The sequence below is a fragment of the Bombina bombina genome, chromosome 7 (assembly GCF_027579735.1).
Source record: "Bombina bombina isolate aBomBom1 chromosome 7, aBomBom1.pri, whole genome shotgun sequence".
In the NCBI taxonomy this organism is placed as follows: domain Eukaryota; kingdom Metazoa; phylum Chordata; class Amphibia; order Anura; family Bombinatoridae; genus Bombina; species Bombina bombina.
In genome coordinates, this window is record NC_069505.1 from 382,069,503 (window position 1) to 382,090,408 (window position 20,906).

At 39.7% G+C, this 20,906-nt stretch overlaps 1 protein-coding gene across 1 annotated transcript in view; it reads right to left on the bottom strand.

Moving 5' to 3' along the window:
• The window catches only part of TSEN2 (tRNA splicing endonuclease subunit 2), a 79,388-nt gene that overhangs the window by 50,427 nt on the left and 8,055 nt on the right, over positions 1-20,906 (bottom strand). Inside the window, exons 4-5 of the mRNA XM_053689019.1 lie at positions 17,668-17,704; positions 3,380-3,878 (exon numbers count right to left, since the gene is read on the bottom strand). Coding sequence (XP_053544994.1) covers positions 3,380-3,878; positions 17,668-17,704 — 536 coding nt within the window. The remainder of the gene's footprint in view (positions 1-3,379; positions 3,879-17,667; positions 17,705-20,906) is intronic.

Consider the following 20,906-nt stretch of genomic DNA (forward strand, 5'->3'; position numbering starts at 1 on the left):
AACCTGTGACTGCCAACATCGATCTGGAATGAGTCTGCTGCCTGGAGATTTGCAAAATATCTCTTAGAGTGTGGACTATCTTTGTTACAACGCATTAGGAGATAGTCATATCATTGTAGTATATTTTATATTTATTAATTGCTTTGTCGTCTATCAATTTATATATATATATAGGTTGTTATGTTGTATATACACGTTTTATTGCATTGATATATATCATAGCAATTAGTGATAGGTTTCACAATTATCACTTTGTTGCAGTGCATATCACATCTATACTAGCAATATACTTGCAGCTAGTATTTGAGGGCGCCTCCGATTTTACTTTGTATTATATCACAGCGACCTGAAGCCTACACCACCACCACAGCTCCAGTGGCTACACACCACCACTGCCCTTCCAGACAGCATTCCCCAGCTGTACAGAAAGGGACCACAGGGATGGACAGTGAAGGCTTCACCCCAGTGAGGAAGGTCAAACAGACCAGGCGCCGCAGGGGAGACAAGACAGCAATAGCACCCTCAGCCCCGACAGCCAGCAGCACTCCCCCTGCTCCGCTCCCCAGCAGCAGCAACCAAGACCCCCCAGCCCCAGGAAGCAGCAGCCAGGGTAAGCTACCACAATTAGATCCGTGGATGAAGCAGACGGTGGCGGCTCAGCTGAAAGAGGTAGAGGGCAGGCTACCAAATGTAGACGAGGCTTTTTTCTGTAAAAGGCTTTTACAGGACCATGGCTTCCCCAGTGATGAAGTCACCTCAGTACAGTCTGGGCTTATAAAGGGGGTGTTCCTCATCACCTTCTTTACCATGGCAGCCTGCAAGCGATACTGGAGCATGGTCCAGTCAAGAATAAAGGAGAAGCCATTCTCACAGTTTCTCTGGAACTGCCCAATCCAGAATGAGGAAAGGAGAGTCACATTGGTCCTGAGGAGCCCTAACAGCTCTGGTAGACTCTCTATGGTTTGCCAGAAATCGTCTGATCCTGAAGAATGAGAGGAAAACAACTCAGGACTGCCGCAGGCTTAGTCACAGCCTGCTCAGAGACTATTCCATCATTGATGGCCCTGAGGAGGAGGACTAAACACCCTCCTGCCTTGTCATACTTCAGCCCTAACCCCATCCCATTACCGCCCTAGTCTTGCCCCCACTGCCCCAACCCCACCACCGCCCCCCACCACAGATGTTTTTCTAACATGAAAACATGTCGATTTACTGTGAATAGTGATTGTATGATTAAAGTTGTAAGAATTGTAAGGATGTAAGGAAAAGTACTTAAAGACTCTGTACTGCGCCGCTGTCATTTAACTGTGCTGTGTCACAGTACATTGTTGTATGAACGCTGTTATGACTGTAAATTATATAATTTATGTATAATAAAGAATTAAAAAAAAATAAAAAAATAGCAGAGGTTCTGACCCTGCATTCTGGCTGCACCTTTCCCTGCAAGAGAGACCTGCTACAGAGTCTGTAAGCAAAGAGCTGGCCTTGTGAGCCCCATTTGTCTTTTAAAAGACAGTGCAGGGAAAGGAATCAATACCTACCTGAAGAAAGTAGTGAGGGAGAGGGGATGTTACCTGCCTGAAAGGAGCAGCAAGGCAGAGGGATCTATTCCTGCCTAGATGAAGCCAGGCAGAGGGAACGTTACCTGCCGGAAGTGTGCAGCAAGGCAGAGGGATCTATTCTTGCCTAGATGAAGCCAGGCAGAGGGGATGTTACTTGCCGGAAGTGTGCAGCGAGGCAGAGGGATCTATTCTTGCCTAGATGAAGCCAGGCAGAGGGGATGTTACCTGCTGGAAGTGTGCAGCGAGGCAGAGGGATCTATTCTTGCCTAGAAGAAGCCAGGCAGAGGGGATGTTACCTGCCGGAAGTGTGCAGCGAGGCAGAGGGATCTATTCTTGCCTAAAAGCAAACAGGCAGAGGGGATGCTACCTGCCTGGAAGCCCACTGAGAACAGCCCAGCTGGGGGAGATACAGCCGCTGGCTTGACTCCGGTCTCAGCAACGATAGCCCTGGTCCCACTATTTGGAGGCAGAGGGATCTATTCCTGCCAAGAAGCAGCCAGGCAGAGAGGACGATACCTGCCAGGAAAGAGCTGCAGGGCAGAGAAGAAACTACCTGACTGGAAGTCCACTGAGACGCCCAGCTGGGGGAGATACAGCCGCTGGCTTGATCCCGGTCTCAGCAACTATATCTCTGGTCCCACTATCCAGTGGCCATCCCTGGGTTTGGACAGAGGAAGGGAGACCCCTAGCGGAGTACTGCTACAAAACCCAAAATGTTTCTTTCATGATTCAGATAACTTTCCAACTTCCTTCTATTATTAAATGTTCTTTGTTTTCTTTGTATCCTTTGATGAAAAGCAAGTTCAGGAGTGTGCACTAGATGGCAACAGTTTTGTAACAATGCTATTCATTAGCAAGTGCACTACATGGCAGCACTATTTCCTGTCATGTAGTGCTCCAAGCATGTGTATGCTAACTACCAAGATAGCTCTTCAACAAAGAATAACATGAGAACAATGCAAATTTGAAAATAAAAGTAAAAATTGGAAATTTTTTAAAGTTGTATTTTCTGTCTGAATCATGAAAGAATTTTTTGGGGGTTTCATGTATCTAATTATTTGAATTTACTTGTATGTTTTATATTTTGTTTACCCAATAAAGAGTTATGATACACAAGTAGATGTGTTAAAAAAAATCTAACAGGATGCCAGATGTGAACCCTTAAAGGGACAGTATACACCAATTTTCCTATAACTGCATGTAATAGACACTACTATAAAGAATAATATGCACAGATACTGATATAAAAATCCAGTATAAAACCGTTTAAAAACTTACTTGGAAGCTTCCAGTTTAGCTCTGTTAAAAAGGTTACTGGAACACCCACTGCAAGTGGGAAATAAGACACTCCCCCTCCCCCTCCTCTGCATATGAAAAGACCCTTTACACAAACAGAAGCAAGCTGGAGTAGGTATACGTCGGTATTCTCCTAAAACTTTGGGGCTTGGTTAGGAGTCTGAAAATCAGAGCAATGGTATCTAAAAATAAGGAAAACTATACATTTAATTTAAAAAAAAAAAAAAAAAAAAAAACCTGTATGGGCTATATAAATGGATCATCTACAAAACATTTATGAAAAAAACAAAATCTAGTGTATAATATCCCTTTAACTAGAACACTGCTAGTCTGCAGAAAATGCCTGACTGATAGGGCATAACACTGTAATATAAGCATTACCATAGGCACAGATTTAACCCTTTCATGCATAAATTAAAAAAAGAAGCAGAGATTACACATATGGCATTTGATTACCTAAAGTTTAAAATCACTGTAATTTTGACTTTCAACAAAGGAAAGAAAAAAATACTTATACCTACACTTGTCTCAGTGTCGTTATCTTCCATCTCAGCATCGCGGTCTTCCTCTTGCACAAGTACATACTCATGGCTTTCATCTGTTATGCCAACTGCTTCAGAGTCTTTTTGTAGATTCAGTTTTTCTGGTTTACATCCGCAGTGTACAATAAAATCGTCATGTTTGTGACAATGCATTTTTTCTAAAGTCTCTTTGTCAAGTTCTTCACACATCTCTTTCATATCCTGTGTATCTGAACCGTATTTCGCAAGTGGATCATATTCTGGATTCCCCTCTAGAATCATCTGGTCAGTTTCGTTGGTATCAAAGCTTTCTGCTCCTTTTATCTCATCTGGTTTCACATCTGTTATAGATTCATTAGAAGGGTTTTCATGGACATTGTCTTCCTCTGAAGATAAATTGATTGGCCTTGTATAATCCTCCAGTATTTTATCAACTGAGCAGTGGTCAAATCCTTGTTCTTCCAAAAGACCTTTAGCCCATTCTACATGACGCTGGTATCTAGATGTATACGTAAGAAATAAAATTCAGAATGAGCAGCAGTTTTAAGGCACTTTTACTTTCATTATCAAATTTTCACAGTCTTTTTTTGGAGCGCTAATTGCTACTGCGAGTACTTGTTAATTATGTAATTCTACTGCATTGAGTGGTCCTTTAATCCCTTGAGTGCAACGACGGCTCTGAGCCGTCGCAGTTTCCAACTCCGGTGCTAACGACGGCTCAGAGCTGTCACTAGCACTCTCCCACCTTGAGGGAGATCTGGGGGCTCCCACCCGCTCCTACCCCGGCGATCGTGCCTGTAGAGTGACAGGCATCGCCGGGACTTCCCGTTTTGCGTGATGACATCACCGCGCAACTTAATTTATACTCAACTATGTTAAGCATAGGAGCAGGGGGCATGCTGCTTAGAAACCTGTATCTCAGGCATCTAAGCAGCTACAGACCCCCAAGACCCACCATTGGAAAGGTAATCGCCTAACCTTTCCAACGGTGTATTTGGGTTCTGAAAATGTTTAAAAAAAAATTACAAAAAAATTGTTCAAAAAATAAAAAAAAAACATTAAAAAAAAATCTTAGCACCCAGGTGGAAAAGGGTTAATAGAAGAATATTATAAAATGATAAATAATAATAAACATCTCTAAGAAACCATTTATTAAAAATATGCCGGCAAGGAGAGAAATCATGCAAATGCTTTTTTTCTGAGCATTATATAGTAAGTTATGTGTCTGAACACTGCTTAGCTAGATAAACCGATTTTAAGATAAAAAATTGCCTTTCGAAAATTCTTTAAAAGGGACATAAAACCCAAAATATTTATTTCTTGATTCCGATACAGCAAATATTTAACAATTTTCCAATTGACTTCTTTTATGAATTATGTTTCATTCTCTTGGTATCCTTTATTGAAGAAGCACTTCTGGAAGATAGCTGAAAACATTGATAATCCAATGAAAAGGGAAAAGTGCAGCCAACAATCAGCATCTAGCTCCAAGCTCCTGAGCCCATTTAGGTATGCTTTTCAACAAAGGATATCAAAAGAACAAAGCACATTAGATACTAGAAGTAAATAAGAGAGTTGTTTAAAATTGTATACTCAATCTAAATCCTGAAAGAAACAAAATTAGAGCATGTCATTTTCTGACTTTTAGGACCATCTAAAACAGCACTTGTATGATCTTGCACTTAAAGAGACAGTCAAGTCCAAAAAAAAACATTTCATGATTTAAATAGGGCATGTAATTTTAAACAACTTCCAAATTGACTTTTATCACCAATTTTGCTTTGTTCTCTTACGGCTAGATTTAGAGTTTTGTCGGTAACGACCCGCGTAGCTAACGCTGGCTTTTTTCTGGCCGCACCTCTAAAATAACTCTGGTATTGAGAGTCCACAGAATGGCTGCGTTAGGCTCCAAAAAAGGAGCCTAGAGCATTTTTAACGCAACTGCAACTCTCGATACCAGAGTTGCTTACGGACGCGGCCAGCCTCAAAAACGTGCTCGTGCACGATTCCCCCATAGGAAACAATGGGGCTGTTTGAGCTGAAAAAAAACCTAACACCTGCAAAAAAGCCGCGTTCAGCTCCTAACGCAGCCCCATTGTTTGCTATGGGGAAACACTTCCTACGTCTGCACCTAACACCCTAACATGTACCCCGAGTCTAAACACCACTAACCTTACACTTATTAACCCCTATTCTGCCGCCCCCGCTATCGCTGACCCCTGCATATTATTTTTAACCCCTAATCTGCCGCTCCGTAAACCACCGCTACTTACATTATCCTTATGTACCCCTAATATGCTGCCCCTAACACCGCCGACCCCTATATTATATTTATTAACCCCTAATCTGCCCCCCACAACGTCGCCTCCACCTGCCTACACTTATTAACCCCTAATCTGCCGAGCGGACCGCACCGCTATCATAATAAAGTTATTAACCCCTAATCCGCCTCACTAACCCTATAATAAATAGTATTAACCCCTAATCTGCCCTCCCTAACATCGCCGACACCTAACTTCAAACATTAACCCCTAATCTGCCGACTGGAGCTCACCGCTATTCTAATAAAATGTATTAACCCCTAAAGCTAAGTCTAACCCTAACACTAACACCCCCCTAACATAAATATAATTTAAATCTAACGAAATAAATTAACTCTTATTAAATAAATTATTCCTATTTAAAGCTAAATACTTACCTGTAAAATAAATCCTAATATAGCTACAATATAAATTATAATTATATTATAGCTATTTTAGGATTAATATTTATTTTACAGGTAACTTTGTATTTATTTTAACCAGGTACAATAGCTATTAAATAGTTAAGAACTATTTAATAGCTAAAATAGTTAAAATAATTACAAAATTACCTCTAAAATAAATCCTAACCTAAGTTACAATTAAACCTAACACTATACTATCATTAAATTAATTAAATAAAATACCTACAATTACCTACAATTAAACCTAACACTACACTATCAATACATTAATTAAATACAATTCCTACAAATAACTACAATGAAATAAACTAACTAAAGTACAAAAAATAAAAAAGAACTAAGTTACAAAAAATAAAAAAATATTTACAAACATAAGGAAAATCTTACAACAATTTTAAACTAATTACACCTACTCTAAGCCCCCTAATAAAATAACAAAGCCCCCCAAAATAAAAAATGCCCTACCCTATTCTAAATTACTAAAGTTCAAAGCTCTTTTACCTTACCAGCCCTGAACAGGGCCCTTTGCGGGGCATGCCCCAAAGAATTCAGCTCTTTTGCCTGTAAAAAAAAACATACAATACCCCCCCCCCAACATTACAACCCACCACCCACATACCCCTAATCTAACCCAAACCCCCCTTAAATAAACCTAACACTAAGCCCCTGAAGATCATCCTACCTTGTCTTCACCATACCAGGTTCACCGATCGGTCCTGGCTCCAAAATCTTCATCCAACCCAAGCAGGGGCTGGCGATCCATCATCCGGCGGCTGAAGAGGTCCAGAAGAGGCTCCAAAGTCTTCATCCTATCCGGGAAGAAGAGTAGATCCGGACCGGCAACCATCATCTTCCAAGCGGCATCTTCTATCTTCATCCGATGAGGACCGGCTCCATCCTGAAGACCTCCACCGCGGACCCATCTTCATCCGGCGACGTCCAACTGAAGAATGACGGTTCCTTTAAGGGACGTCATCCAAGATGGCGTCCCTAGAATCCTATCAGCCAATCGGAATTCGATCAGCCAATCGGAATTAAGGTAGGAATATTCTGATTGGCTGATGGAATCAGCCAATCAGAATCAAGATCAATCCGATTGGCTGATCCAATCAGCCAATCAGATTGAGCTCGCATTCTATTGGCTGATCGGAACAGCCAATAGAATGCGAGCTCAATCTGATTGGCTGATTGGATCAGCCAATCGGATTGAACTTGATTCTGATTGGCTGATTCCATCAGCCAATCAGAATATTCCTACCTTAATTTCGATTGGCTGATAGAATCCTATCAGCCAATCGGAATTCGAGGGACGCCATCTTGGATGACGTCCCTTAAAGGAACCGTCATTCTTCAGTTGGACGTCGCTGGATGAAGATGGGCCCGCGGTGGAGGTCTTCAGGATGGAGCCGGTCCTCATCGGATGAAGATAGAAGATGCCGCTTGGAAGATGATGGTTGCCGGTCCGGATCTACTCTTCTTCCCGGATAGGATGAAGACTTTGGAGCCTCTTCTGGACCTCTTCAGCCGCCGGATGATGGATCGCCAGCCCTCGCTTGGGTTGGATGAAGATTTTGGAGCCAGGACCGATCGGTGAACCTGGTATGGTGAAGACAAGGTAGGATGATCTTCAGGGGCTTAGTGTTAGGTTTATTTAAGGGGGGTTTGGGTTAGATTAGGGGTATGTGGGTGGTGGGTTGTAATGTTGGGGGGGGGTATTGTATGTTTTTTTTTTTACAGGCAAAAGAGCTGAATTCTTTGGGGCATGCCCCGCAAAGGGCCCTGTTCAGGGCTGGTAAGGTAAAAGAGCTTTGAACTTTAGTAATTTAGAATAGGGTAGGGCATTTTTTATTTTGGGGGGCTTTGTTATTTTATTAGGGGGCTTAGAGTAGGTGTAATTAGTTTTAAATTGTTGTAAGATTTTCCTTATGTTTGTAAATATTTTTTTATTTTTTGTAACTTAGTTCTTTTTTATTTTTTGTACTTTAGTTAGTTTATTTCATTGTAGTTATTTGTAGATATTGTATTTAATTAATGTATTGATAGTGTAGGTTTAATTGTAGGTAATTGTAGATATTTTATTTAATTAATTTAATGATAGTGTAGTTTTAGGTTTAATTGTAACTTAGGTTAGGATTTATTTTACAGGTAATTTTGTTATTATTTTAACTAGGTAACTATTACATAGTTCTTAACTATTTAATAGCTATTGTACCTGGTTAAAATAATTACAAAGTTGCCTGTAAAATAAATATTAATCCTAAAATAGCTACAATGTAATTATAATTTATATTGTAGCTATATTAGGATTTATTTTACAGGTAAGTATTTAGCTTTAAATAGGAATAATTTATTTAATAAGAGTTAATTAATTTCGTTAGATTAAAATTATATTTAATTTAGGGGGGTGTTAGTGTTAGGGTTAGACTTAGCTTTAGGGGTTAATACATTTATTAGAATAGCGGTGAGCTCCGGTCGGCAGATTAGGGGTTAATAATTGAAGTTAGGTGTCGGCGATGTTAGGGAGGGCAGATTAGGGGTTAATACTATTTATTATAGGGTTAGTGAGGCGGATTAGGGGTTAATAACTTTATTATAGTAGCGGTGCGGTCCGCTCGGCAGATTAGGGGTTAATAAGTGTAGGCAGGTGGAGGCGACGTTGAGGGGGGCAGATTAGGGGTTAATAAATATAATATAGGGGTCGGTGGTGTTAGGGGCAGCAGATTAGGGGTACATAAGGATAACTTAAGTAGCGGCGCTTTGCGGTCGGCAGATTAGGGGTTAATTATTGTAGGTAGTTGGCGGCGACGTTGTGGGGGGCAGATTAGGGGTTAATAAATATAATACAGGGGTCGGCGGTGTTAGGGGCAGCAGATTAGGGGTACATAAGTATAACGTAGGTGGCGGTCAGCAGATTAGGGGTTAAAAAAATTTAATCGAGTGGCGGCGATGTGGGGGGACCTCAGTTTAGGGGTACATAGGTAGTTTATGGGTGTTAGTGTACTTTAGAGTACAGTAGTTAAGAGCTTTATGAACCGGCGTTAGCCCAAAAAGCTCTTAACTCCTGACTTTTTTCTGCGGCTGGAGTTTTGTCGTTAGATTTCTAACGCTCACTTCAGACACGACTCTAAATACCGGAGTTAGAAAGATCCCATTAAAAAGATAGGATACGCAATTTACGTAAGGGGATCTGCGGTATGGAAAAGTCGCGGCTGAAAAGTGAGCGTTAGACCCTTTTTTGAATGACTCCAAATACCGGCGGTAGCCTAAAACCAGCGTTAGGAGCCTCTAACGCTGGTTTTCACGGCTACCGCCAAACTCTAAATCTAGGCCTTAGTATTCTTAGTTGAAAGCTAAACCTAAGAGGTTCATAAGCTAATTTCTTAGACCTTGAAGACTGCCTCTAATCTGAATGCATTTTGACCACCAGAGGGCATTAGTTCATGTGTTTCATATAGATAACATTGAGCTCATACATGTGAAGTGACCTAGGAGTGAGCACTGATTGGCTAAAATGCAAGTCTGTCAAAAGAACTGAAATAAGGGGGCAGTCAGCAGAAGCTTAGATACAAGGTAATTAGAGGTAAAACGTGTATTATTATAACTGTGTTGGTTATGCAAAACTGGGAAGTGGGTAAAAAAGGGATTAGCTTTCTTTTTAAACAACAACAATTCTGGTGTTGACTGTCCCTTTAACAATATTTTAAACACAAACCCTGCAAATTTCAAATCATTCCCATTAATTGTGTCTCTGTGCTGTTTAACTGATGTCTGCAATATGTTTCCAACTCTAAAGCTAACAAAAACAACTGAAATACTTACACTGCAGCTTTTCAGTTTCTAATTGTATTTTAATGTAAAACGATATTGTCTGCTTGTTATCAAATTATGTGATCTGATAAAAAAGTTTGTGTTAAAGCTATTTTGATTTTGAAATTTGCAGGAAGTATACAGGTCCACAAAATAGAAGCTCACTGGCCAATAAGGGAACATCCCACAATTCTACTGGTGGAGAGTGACATACCCAAAGCATTACAAATGTTTAGAATAGGATTAGCATATATATTTATTTTAAATTATAATACATTTTAAAATGCCCTATGTAATATAAAATACAAATGGTTTTAATGTCCCTTTAAAAACGAAATTTATGCTTACCTGATAAATGTATTTATTTTGTGACACGGTGAGTCCACGGATCATCAATTACTGTTGGGAATATCACTCCTGACCAGCAGGAGGAGGCAAAGAGCACCACAGCAAAGCTGTTAAGTATCACTTCCCTTCCCACAACCCCCAGTCATTCAACCGAAGGAAAGGAGAGAAAGGAATTAAGTGCAGAGGTTTATATAAAAAAAACCTGTCTGAAAACAGGGAGGGCCGTGGACTCACCATGTCAAGAAAGAAATAAATTTATCAGGTAAGCATAAATTTCGTTTTCTTTCTTAAAGGGACACTGAACCCAAAATTTTCCTTTCGTGATTCAGATAGAGCATGAGATTTTAAGCAACTTTCTAATTTACTCCTACTATCAAATGGTCTTCATTCTCTTGATATCTTTTTTGGAAATGCAAGAATGTAAGTTTAGATGCCGGCCCATTTTTGGTTAACAACCTGGGTTGTTCTTGCCGATTGGTGGAAATATTCATGCACCAATAAAAAAGTGCTGTCCAGAGTTCTGTACCCCCCCAAAAAAGCTTAGACGCCTTTTTCATATAAAGATAGCAAGAGAACGAAGACAAATTGATCATAGGAGTAAATTATAAAGTTGCTTAGAATTGCATGCTCTATCTGAATCACGAAAGAAAAAATTTGGGTTCAGTGTCCCTTTAAGACACGGTGAATCCACGGATCATCAATTACTGTTGGGAATCAATACCCAAGCTAGAGGATACAGATGATAAGGGAGGGCAAGACAGGTAACCTAAACAGAAGTCACCATTGTCTGCAGAACCTTTCTCCCAAGGAAGCCTCAGCCGAGGCAAAAGTACAAAGAAAACCAAGACGCAGCCTTACAAATCTGTTCTACCGAGGCCTCATTCTTGAAGGCCCAAGAGAAGACACAACCCTAGTGGAGTGAGCTGTAATTCTTTCAGGAGGCTGCTGTCTAGCAGTCTCATAAGCCATACAATAACACTTCTCAATCACAGAGAAAGAGTAGTGGCAGTAGCTTTCTGGCCTTTACGTTTACCAGAAAAGCAAACAAACAATGCAGAGGACTGACGAAAGTCCTTCGTAGCCCGCAGCTAAAATTTTAAAGCCTGCACAACATCTAAGTTGTGTAACAAACGTTCTTTATGAGACGAAGGATAAGGACAGAGGAACAACAATTTCCTGATTAATATTCCTGTCCTAAACAACCTTAGGAAGAAAACTAAACTTGGTACGGAGAACTGCATAAATATACGTTAAGGAGAATCACACTGCAACATTGAGAGTTCAGAAACCCTCCGAGCAGAAGAAATAGTAAGTTATTATCTTGGAAAGTTTTGTCTCTTATAGCTATCTATGGAATGCATAGGGTCAAACGGAGCCTGTTGTAAAACTTTTTAAGAACAAGACTCCAAGGTGGAGCAACTGAATTAAACACAGGCCTGATTCTGACTAGGGCCTGAAAAATGTATTGTACATCCGGGCCGTCTGCCAGACGCCTATATAGCAGAATAGACAATGAAGAAATCTGACCCTTTAGGGTACTGACCGTCAAAAACTTTTCTCCAGACCATCCTGGAGAAAGGACAAAAAAAAAAAAGACTAGGAATCCTGACTCTACTCCAAGAGTAACCCTTGGATTCGCACCAGAAGGATATTTACGCCATATCTTATGACAAATCTTTCTAGAAACTGGCATGCGAGCCTGAGTCATGGCTACAATGACCGACTTTGAAGACCCACGCTTAGACAAAACTAAGTGTTTAATCTCCAAGCAGTCAGCTTCAAAGTAACGATATTTGGATGAAGGAAAGGACCCTGATCAGAAGGTTCTTCCTCAGAGGTAGTCTCCAAGGTGGAGAGATAACTTCCACTAGGTCTGCATACCAGATCCTGCGAAGCCACACAGGGACTATTAAAATCACCGCCACTCTCTCCTGTTGAATACGAGCAATGACTGGTGGAAGAAGAGAAAACAGAGGAAGCAGGTATGCAAAACTAAATCCCAAGAAAGAACGCCAAAACATCTATCAGGGCAGTCTGCGGATCACTTGACCGTGAACCGTTCTTTGGAAACTTGGTGTTCTGCCAAACGCCCTCCGAAGCCAACTCCCTTCGAGGGCTTACTTAGAGAACACCTCTGGATGGAGAGCCCACTCCCCGGAATGAAATATCTGTCTGTTAAGAAGTCCATTCCTAAAAGTCCACCCCTGGAAAGTGGATGACAGACAGCAATTGTGAGTTTCCTCCCCACTGAACAATCAAAGTCACCACCTCTATGACTAAGGAACTCAGAGTTCGTCCCTGGTGGATGAAATAAACCATTGGGGTGATATTGTCCGACTGGAACCAAGCTAAGAACGGCTGAAGCCAAGCCATTAGAGAATTTCAAATCGCTCGTCACTCCATAGAAGTTAAAGAAGAGAGCAGACACTTAACTAGACCCAGACTGCTTACCAGCCCAGCAGGTCTGTGTCCATGGTCACATCATCCAGGAATGTCTCCAGAAGCACGCGCCCTGAGACAGATACTCCTGCAAAACCACAACAGGAGAGAAACTCTTGACGACTGAAACTAGAATTATTCTCTGAGATAGATCCGAGAGTTCTCCATTTTATGGAAAAAACAAGGGAATGATGTCTAAGAGAACCATCCAACCAAATTCCCTCCATACAGAGAGTCACTAAAAAGTGAAGGAAAATCAACTGCAGCTAGATCCAAACTCCCAATCACCTGGTTGCAAGATGGCAAAGCTACCCACCAGGCCACTAGAGCTTGCAGTTGGTCGGCCAATAGATTGCAGATAGAAGGAAGAACCTTGATCATCTGACCTAGGATATCGTCTCCTAGATAGAGAATCCATTAATGACCAAGCCTATCGGACCTGGACTTCCTAAAAGAACCAGGAGCTTTATGCTAAGGTGGATACCCATACAGGTACTGACCAGGCCTGGCCCTGCATAACTTCCAAGATAAGATGGAATCGGATGCATTCCGGGTACTTTGGTGGCAGACCCAAAAAAACACCCTTGTAGATGAGACAAGGAAACTCCTTTCCAGATTCATTTCCCAACCCTGGGAAAGATGGACAAGATCTCTAAAAGAGAACCAACTTGAAGGAAGGATGACACCTAAGCCCTATCTCATTTAGAAAAACACCCTTGCCATACTCCAAGACTTAAAAGTCTGTCTACGATGACGGAACTCAGAAATTTGAGTAGATCCCGAATCAAAGGAACAATAAATCCTTCAGGCCTTATGTTCGATGAACAGACCCCACATGAAGGTCAGAATCTGATTTACCAGAGGTAAATACCTAGATCCCGTTCCCAAACTGGGAATGGAACTATCACTCCCTGAGAGAAAGGTCCTGAACCCAGTTCAAGGAATACCTCTCATCATACCTGGATTGCAGATACTCTAAGATTTCCTCCCAGGGGAGGTTCTCTTCTAAATTGGAACCAAGTCCAAACAAAGTCTCATCCTGAAAGGAGATGCCAGAAGCGAAGGACAGGAGGAAAATAAAATATAGGACCTGCAACTGCAGAACTATAAGCCTAGGCTGTACCACTAAACCTCAGGTAGGCTTCTCAGCTGAAGATTCCAACCACAAAGCCCGACGGCTAGTACAGCAAGTCTAATAAGACTAGACATAGCTCTAAAAGAACAATAAAACCTCCAGCTTCTTCCATGGGTTCGTAAAGGAGCCCATAGGGATCAAAGTTCCCTGAGCCATAGTAGAAAAGCTTCCTTCTACTTAGGGCACCGTGCAGTCTAATGGAGTCAGCAACAGGCAAATCCTTTAAAGGACGGGAGACAGGGAGAAAGGTATCCCTAGCTTCTCCTACACCTGTGACATTTTTCATAGCACGTCTAGAAACATTTCCTCAAAGGAAGGAACATCATAAAAAAGATAAAATTTACGAAAATCCCAAGGGTTGACAACGACAGGCATATCGATGTCACCCAAATAGCTAAAACCTCCCATAACAGTACACGAGGTGTGCAAGTATACATCTGAAGGAGACGACTTCAGCATCAGATGAAGGAATTATACTGTCCAAATCTGAGATTTAGCCCTCAGAAACTACCAGTGAAGCTTCCTCACCAGACTTAGGAGAGAGACAAACTGCGTAGCAGAATATGGAGCAGAAACCTCACCATCTGAATCTAAAATGTCCTCTTGCATTTTCCCTGTAGGTAAGGAAAAGAAATCAAATAAAGCCGCAGATACCGAGTTGCAAATCTGTAGGCAAAAAATTAAAAAAAATTCCTCCAGGAGATAGTGAGGAACCGCAGGGCAATGCATGTGACGCCATAGAGGCTTGGGACAGATAAGGAGAAAACTGTTGCATTGCCTAAACAGCATCATCCTGGGAGATATGAGGCTCAGAGGGTAACATCTATTCCGTGAAGCTAAGGGGAACTGCAGGGCACTGCCTGTGGCACCAAAAAGCTGTGGACGTATAGGAGATGCTGTTGCATATCTAAACAGCATCATCCTTGGAGAAAAAGGGTTTCTAGGCAACAAAGCATCTGAGTAAAGGTACCTTAAAGATACAGCTAAAGGATTACGCACAACTCCAGAGACTTACTACTTTTTTACCTCCTGAAATCAGCTGGGTATCTTAGAAGAAGAAGGGTTACGTAAGTGGATGACGGCAAGAGAACACACCCACTTTAGGAATACCATCCACGTACAAGCCGAACAGTATCTAATCTAACTCTGTGATCCACAGAATAGCGCAAGGTACCGCACTCGTTTACTAGCTTGATCCAATTCTATCTAGTAATATCATCTAAAATACGAGTATTCCTTTTTCTTTTCTTTTACTAGTGCACTTTCAGGGTACTGCAATATTGACCCTTAAGACTTAAGGCACATTGGTTTTAACGCTGGACGTCCAGTTTTCTTAACTGTTTATTATTTGTTCTGCCTTATTTTCTCTGTCTTATTTTTAAGCAACGATATATATTTACTTAATCCGGATGTATTTTTACCCCTTCTTACTATAGATTGTTGTGTACTTTCTATTAACTGCCACCACTGTAGTATATATATATATATATATATATATATATATATATACAGACCTGTGGTTAATCACTTTCCTTTCTGTATGCTTTCATACGAGCTAATTTAAAGGGCCTCATTAATTACTATTTAGTATATATATTAACTTTCTGATCCTACCTGATAACTCTGTTTTATATATCTCTTAAATTATTATTGTCATTTTTTAACATATTACATTTTTTAACTTATTAAATTTATATATATTTTTTTGACATTTGTTGGGTATTATATTTACACATTAACAGACTAAACAATTATATATTTGATGAGGTAGATCCCAGAAGCTCACCCCCCTATTACTAGTGCTACCCTTGCTTGAGCGTCAGTATTCCTACACCACTATTTCACAATCCTCCTCAGGGTTCTTAGAGAGAGACCCTTTTATACTTGGCAATAGGGTTGATATAAGCGCCAATTCACACCCACCTTCTAACAAAGCGTCTGAGGCAATGCACTGCCTAGCTTATCAGAAGATTAAATATAATAGTCTTTACAATTAAAGACAATTTCATTTTTATTAATACTCAAGAACAGCCCCCTGTTCCATCAGGTACATTAGCCCCACATTGAGTCTTTATTAAAGATGATAAACTCATACTGGCTATAACAACAACAGTTTATGTACCTTATATAAGGATCTTATATAGAAGAATGTTGAATACAATTTGTGTCACATAATAAATAGTGTCTATTGTGTAATTTCCAAACATAACAAGCAGCAGTATCCAGCTGGTTCAGCCATATGACTCGAACTGCTGTCGCTGCACCGCTGAGCGGGCAGGATGACCAAATGCGGCTCGTAACACTGGGAACTATATGCAGATTCCCCTCTAAAAAAAAAATTGTATAAACAAAAGAACTTGTGCCACAAGAGCGCCGCTCCGATCTCCACCCGGAGAACGAGGCAGGCCTATAGGCAGCATTCCTATAACCCAAAATGGTGCCGCTCTGTCTCTAGGAAGAAGGAGGCGGAACAAGACTGCTGCACTGCATGAAGACGAAGCGCGCAAACTTCGCGCTTCATCTGGCCATAAGGCAACGTAATAATCTCACTGAGTACTTCAATTTAACAAAAGAAGCGGAAAAGACATCTTTAAGAACGGCCTGTTCTCTACACTAAAATGAAGCCGCCAGAAAGGGAGAGCGTGCTCTCCTCTAGACACAAAAATCGTATTCTCACAGATTAGTTCTGTTCCTCATGTCTCCTCTTAATAAAATCCAAATACTGTACATAAGGATTGAACCCACTGTACCACCTTTGTGAATTAGTATAAAAACATTCTGAGCCCCAAATTAGGGTTAACCCCTTCTATCCAGAAGTAGATTAACTCCTTAGCCTCCCCAATCACACGAACGTGCCTGCTCACTGCCTTAAATTGTCCTTATTAAGGATTTCTTGTCCCAAAATAAATACAGATAGGTCTGAGCCCCTGCAGTGCCAGCCTCCTAGCCCCAGAAGACAAAAGGCACTTACCTGCACATTCAGCTGTCCAGCAGGAGGACAGCTCACCTGATATGAGAGGATGCCGCTCCTCACAGTGACCTGTGAATAAAAGAAAGATCAGAGTAAACCTACTCAGGCTTTCTATAACAGGGCAGCAACATGTTAGGAAAACGCAGATAGGCCCACCTTACAAATTCCTAACTGTTTTAAAGCCACCACTGCCCTACTGAAGAGACTAACGTGGAGTACGGCTAGACCCAACCTTGAAAGGAATTTCAGAGTAAACATACTCTGGCATTCAAAATAAAAAAAATCTTGATTGAAGTTCAATTTTCGACAGACACCAAACACTCCACCTCCTCCTTGCATCCAAGGCAAAGAGAATGACTGGGGGTTGTGGGAAGGGAAGTGATACTTAACAGCTTTGCTGTGGTGCTCTTTGCCTCCTCCTGCTGGCCAAGAGTGATATTCCCAACAGTAATTGATGATCGGTGGATTCACTGTGTCTTAAGAAAGAAATACCTTTAAAGAAGAATAACAATCAACAAATACATATTAAAAAGACAATGCCATTTTTTCTGTCAAATTTCAAGCTGTTTTCCTTTTTCCCTGTCCCCTGTATCATGTAACAGTAGTCAGACAAATATATATATATATATATATATATATATATATATATATATATATACACATACACACACACACACACATACACATACATACACATATACTAGGATAAGGTGCATATAACAAGATTAAGCACGCTTTGGTAAATAATTAATTTAAAAGATCTATCTGAATCGTTAAGTTTAATTTTGACTGTAATATTTTAAAAAAATAAAAATAATAATGATTCAAGTGGCATTGTTGAACAATAAATGTATTATACTTACTTTGTAGATGAAATAACGGGAAGATTTAGTTTAGATGCTGCAATAAAGTGGAAATGTGTTACATACTAGCAACCACTGACATATCCATATTTTTTATTCCCTAATATAAAGGGGCATTCCATTGCATAATAAAATACATGGAAAATGTATGATTTATGTATATTTTTGTTTCTGAAATAGCTAGTTTTGATTATTAAACCACCACTTGGTGTTCTCAAGAACATGCCCATAAAAATGGGCTGATCCTATAGGTAAAGCAGAGCTGCTAATGTTATCTAGATCAGTACTAAAATGTTAATTAGGAATGGGGTTCAATAAACACAACCAGCTATTTCAGATCCAGAAATCTCTTTCTACCCTACTCCCCATTGGGAGATTAACTAGTGCACATATATCCTGTTTACATAGCTTTTCTACATGTTATTTGTATTTTCATTATAGGTGGTAATTTCTACAGGATAAAGCAGCCATTTCAAATAATAAATAAAGGTAAATAAGCTGTTTGTAAATAATTAAATACAATCCAGCACGTAAAATGAACCATCAAGAACACTTAACATATATTATACATTTAATCATGGGTGCTGCCATTTTGACCCTAGGTTACCTAAAAGGTTCCATATTGGTCCAGCACTGGAATGGCGGCACCCATGACAAGACGTAACATAACATAGTAGATAAGGTTGAAAAAAGTCCATCGAGTTCAACCTATACAAATCTAAAATACTTACAAAAAGCTCCAGTTAAGCTTAAATAACCCCACTAAAAGGTGACCCATTTAATACTATCAATCATATCCATGAATTTTGTTTATATACAGAAATGTATCCAGACTATTTTTATATGTATCTAGGGTATTGGCATTCACTACCTCCTTTGGTAATGAGTTCCACAATTTTATTGCTCTTACAGTGAAAAAACATTTCCGTTGCTGGAGATTAAATCTCCTTTCCTCCAACCTTAAATTGTGACCTCTTGTCAGAAACAATTTTCTTGGAATAAACAGAGCTTCTGCCATCTCTGTATATGGGCCTTGAATAGATTTATATAAAGTAATCATGTCACCTCTCAAGCGCCTTTTTTTCTAAAGAAAACAGACCCAGTTTGGCTAGCCTCTCCTCATAGGTTAAATTCTCCAATCCCTTTATTAGCTTTGTGGCCCTTCTTTGAACTTTTTCTAGTTCTGCAATATCTTTTTTTGCAATCGGTCCCCAGAACTGCACTCCATACTCAAGGTGAGGTCTTACCAGGGCTTTATAAAGTGACAGAATTATGCTTTCCTCCCTTGAATCAATGCCTCTTTTAATACATGCTAGTATCTTATTAGCCTTTGAAGCCGCTGCCCTGCATTGTGCACCCATCTTTAGCTTGTTATCTATTACTACTCCCACGTAGGCATGGAATATCCTCAATACTATACTTATAAAATGTATTTTGTGTTTAATGTCCCTTTAAGGGGACACAAGTGTAGAATGTTCATTTAATTGTACTGCACCTAATTTATGCACAAATACTACTGGGAAGGGAAGACTCAACCGAATCACAATTTTATCAATTCAGTAATATGCCTTATTTTAAAGCTTGTGAAAGTACTAAAATACAAGATTCTTATGGGTCAACTGCAGGATATTCACCAAGATCCTGGCAAAATATTTTACCAAGTTTAATAAACCCAGATCAAAAATCATCAAAGAAAAACAAATTAAAAAACTGATCTGGATAAAACAAATCTGTAATCCAAGCGCTAAAACAAACACAGCATCTATAAAAACATAGTTAAAGGGGACAGTCTAGTCAAAATTAAACTTTCATGATTCAGACAGGGCTTGTAATTTTAAACAACTTAAATATATTTTATCATCAAATTTGCTTTGTTCTCATTGTTGAAAACTAAACCTTGGTAGGCTCATATGCTAATTTCTAAGCTCTTGAAGGCTGCCTCTTATCTTAGTGCACTTTGACAGTTTTTCACAGTTAGAAGGCGCTAGTTCATGCGTGCCATATAGATAACATTGTGCTCACTACCGTGGAGTTACTTATGAGTGGGCACTGATTGGCTAGAATGCAAATCTGTCAAAAGAACTGAAATAAGGGGCAGTCTGCAGAGGCTTAGGTATAAAGTAATCACAGAGGTAAATAGTTTATTTCTATAACAGGGTTGGTTATGCAAAACTGGGGAATGGGTAATAAAGGGATTATCTATCTTTTTAAACAAAAAAAATTCTGTAGTCAACTGTCCCTTTAATAGAAATGTCTGATAGAATAACGTATTATCTATTTTGGTTCTAACCAGTTTGATTACTATATAAACAGCAGTAATCAGATTTTTTCCCCTTCAATTGGATTTGACAATTCTTCCCACTCTCATAAAGAGACATGAAAACACAAAATTGTATTTCATGATTCAGATAGAACATACATTTTTAAACAACTTTCCAATTTACTTCTTTTATCAATTTTGCTTCATTCTCTTGGTATTCTTGATTGTAGGAGCAACAATGCACAATTGTGAGGCACATTTGTTCCCCATATTTCACATTACACCCCAACCCTCACACAACTAATTGCGTGAGAAAAGGACTTGTCAATCACCCCCGATCAAATGAATCCGGGGTGATTTTCATCCGCCAACTTCAAATTGGGGAGAGTTTATAAAGCAGCGGTTTATAAATATCAGTTGCAGGCTCAAATGAGCGAGTCTGCAACCATTTGGGGCATTCGCCTAATGATAAATTTTGCCTTGTGCGATCTGAACGGACTGACTAAGGGAAACACGAGACGGGACATATGGTACTTTCTTTTAAAGCGTATTGATAAAGGATATAACAGTACTCCTCAGCTAAAATCAAGGTTGTTTTTGTGAGTGTAATTGTTTTAGATAATAAATTGATTTTTTTTTTTAACTAATTTGCTGCACATTAATGTGTTCCCTTTGTGCTTTGTGGTACATTTTGTGTTTATAATCATCAACGAAAAAAAAATATTACTAATATTAGAAGCACAGGGAAACAAAAAAAAAATGCATAAGCTAGTAAAAGAAAATACAAGCAGGGTGATTACAACAATTGGTACGGAAAATAAATTTGACAATGTTATCCTGGGGCCACTTGAAAAATACAAATTTGGATGAAACCCAATTTTTTATTTCAAGATTCAGATAGAACACGCAATTTGAAACAGTTTTCCAATTTATTTCTATTATCTAAATTTGTTTTGTTCTCTTTGTATGCTTTGTTGAA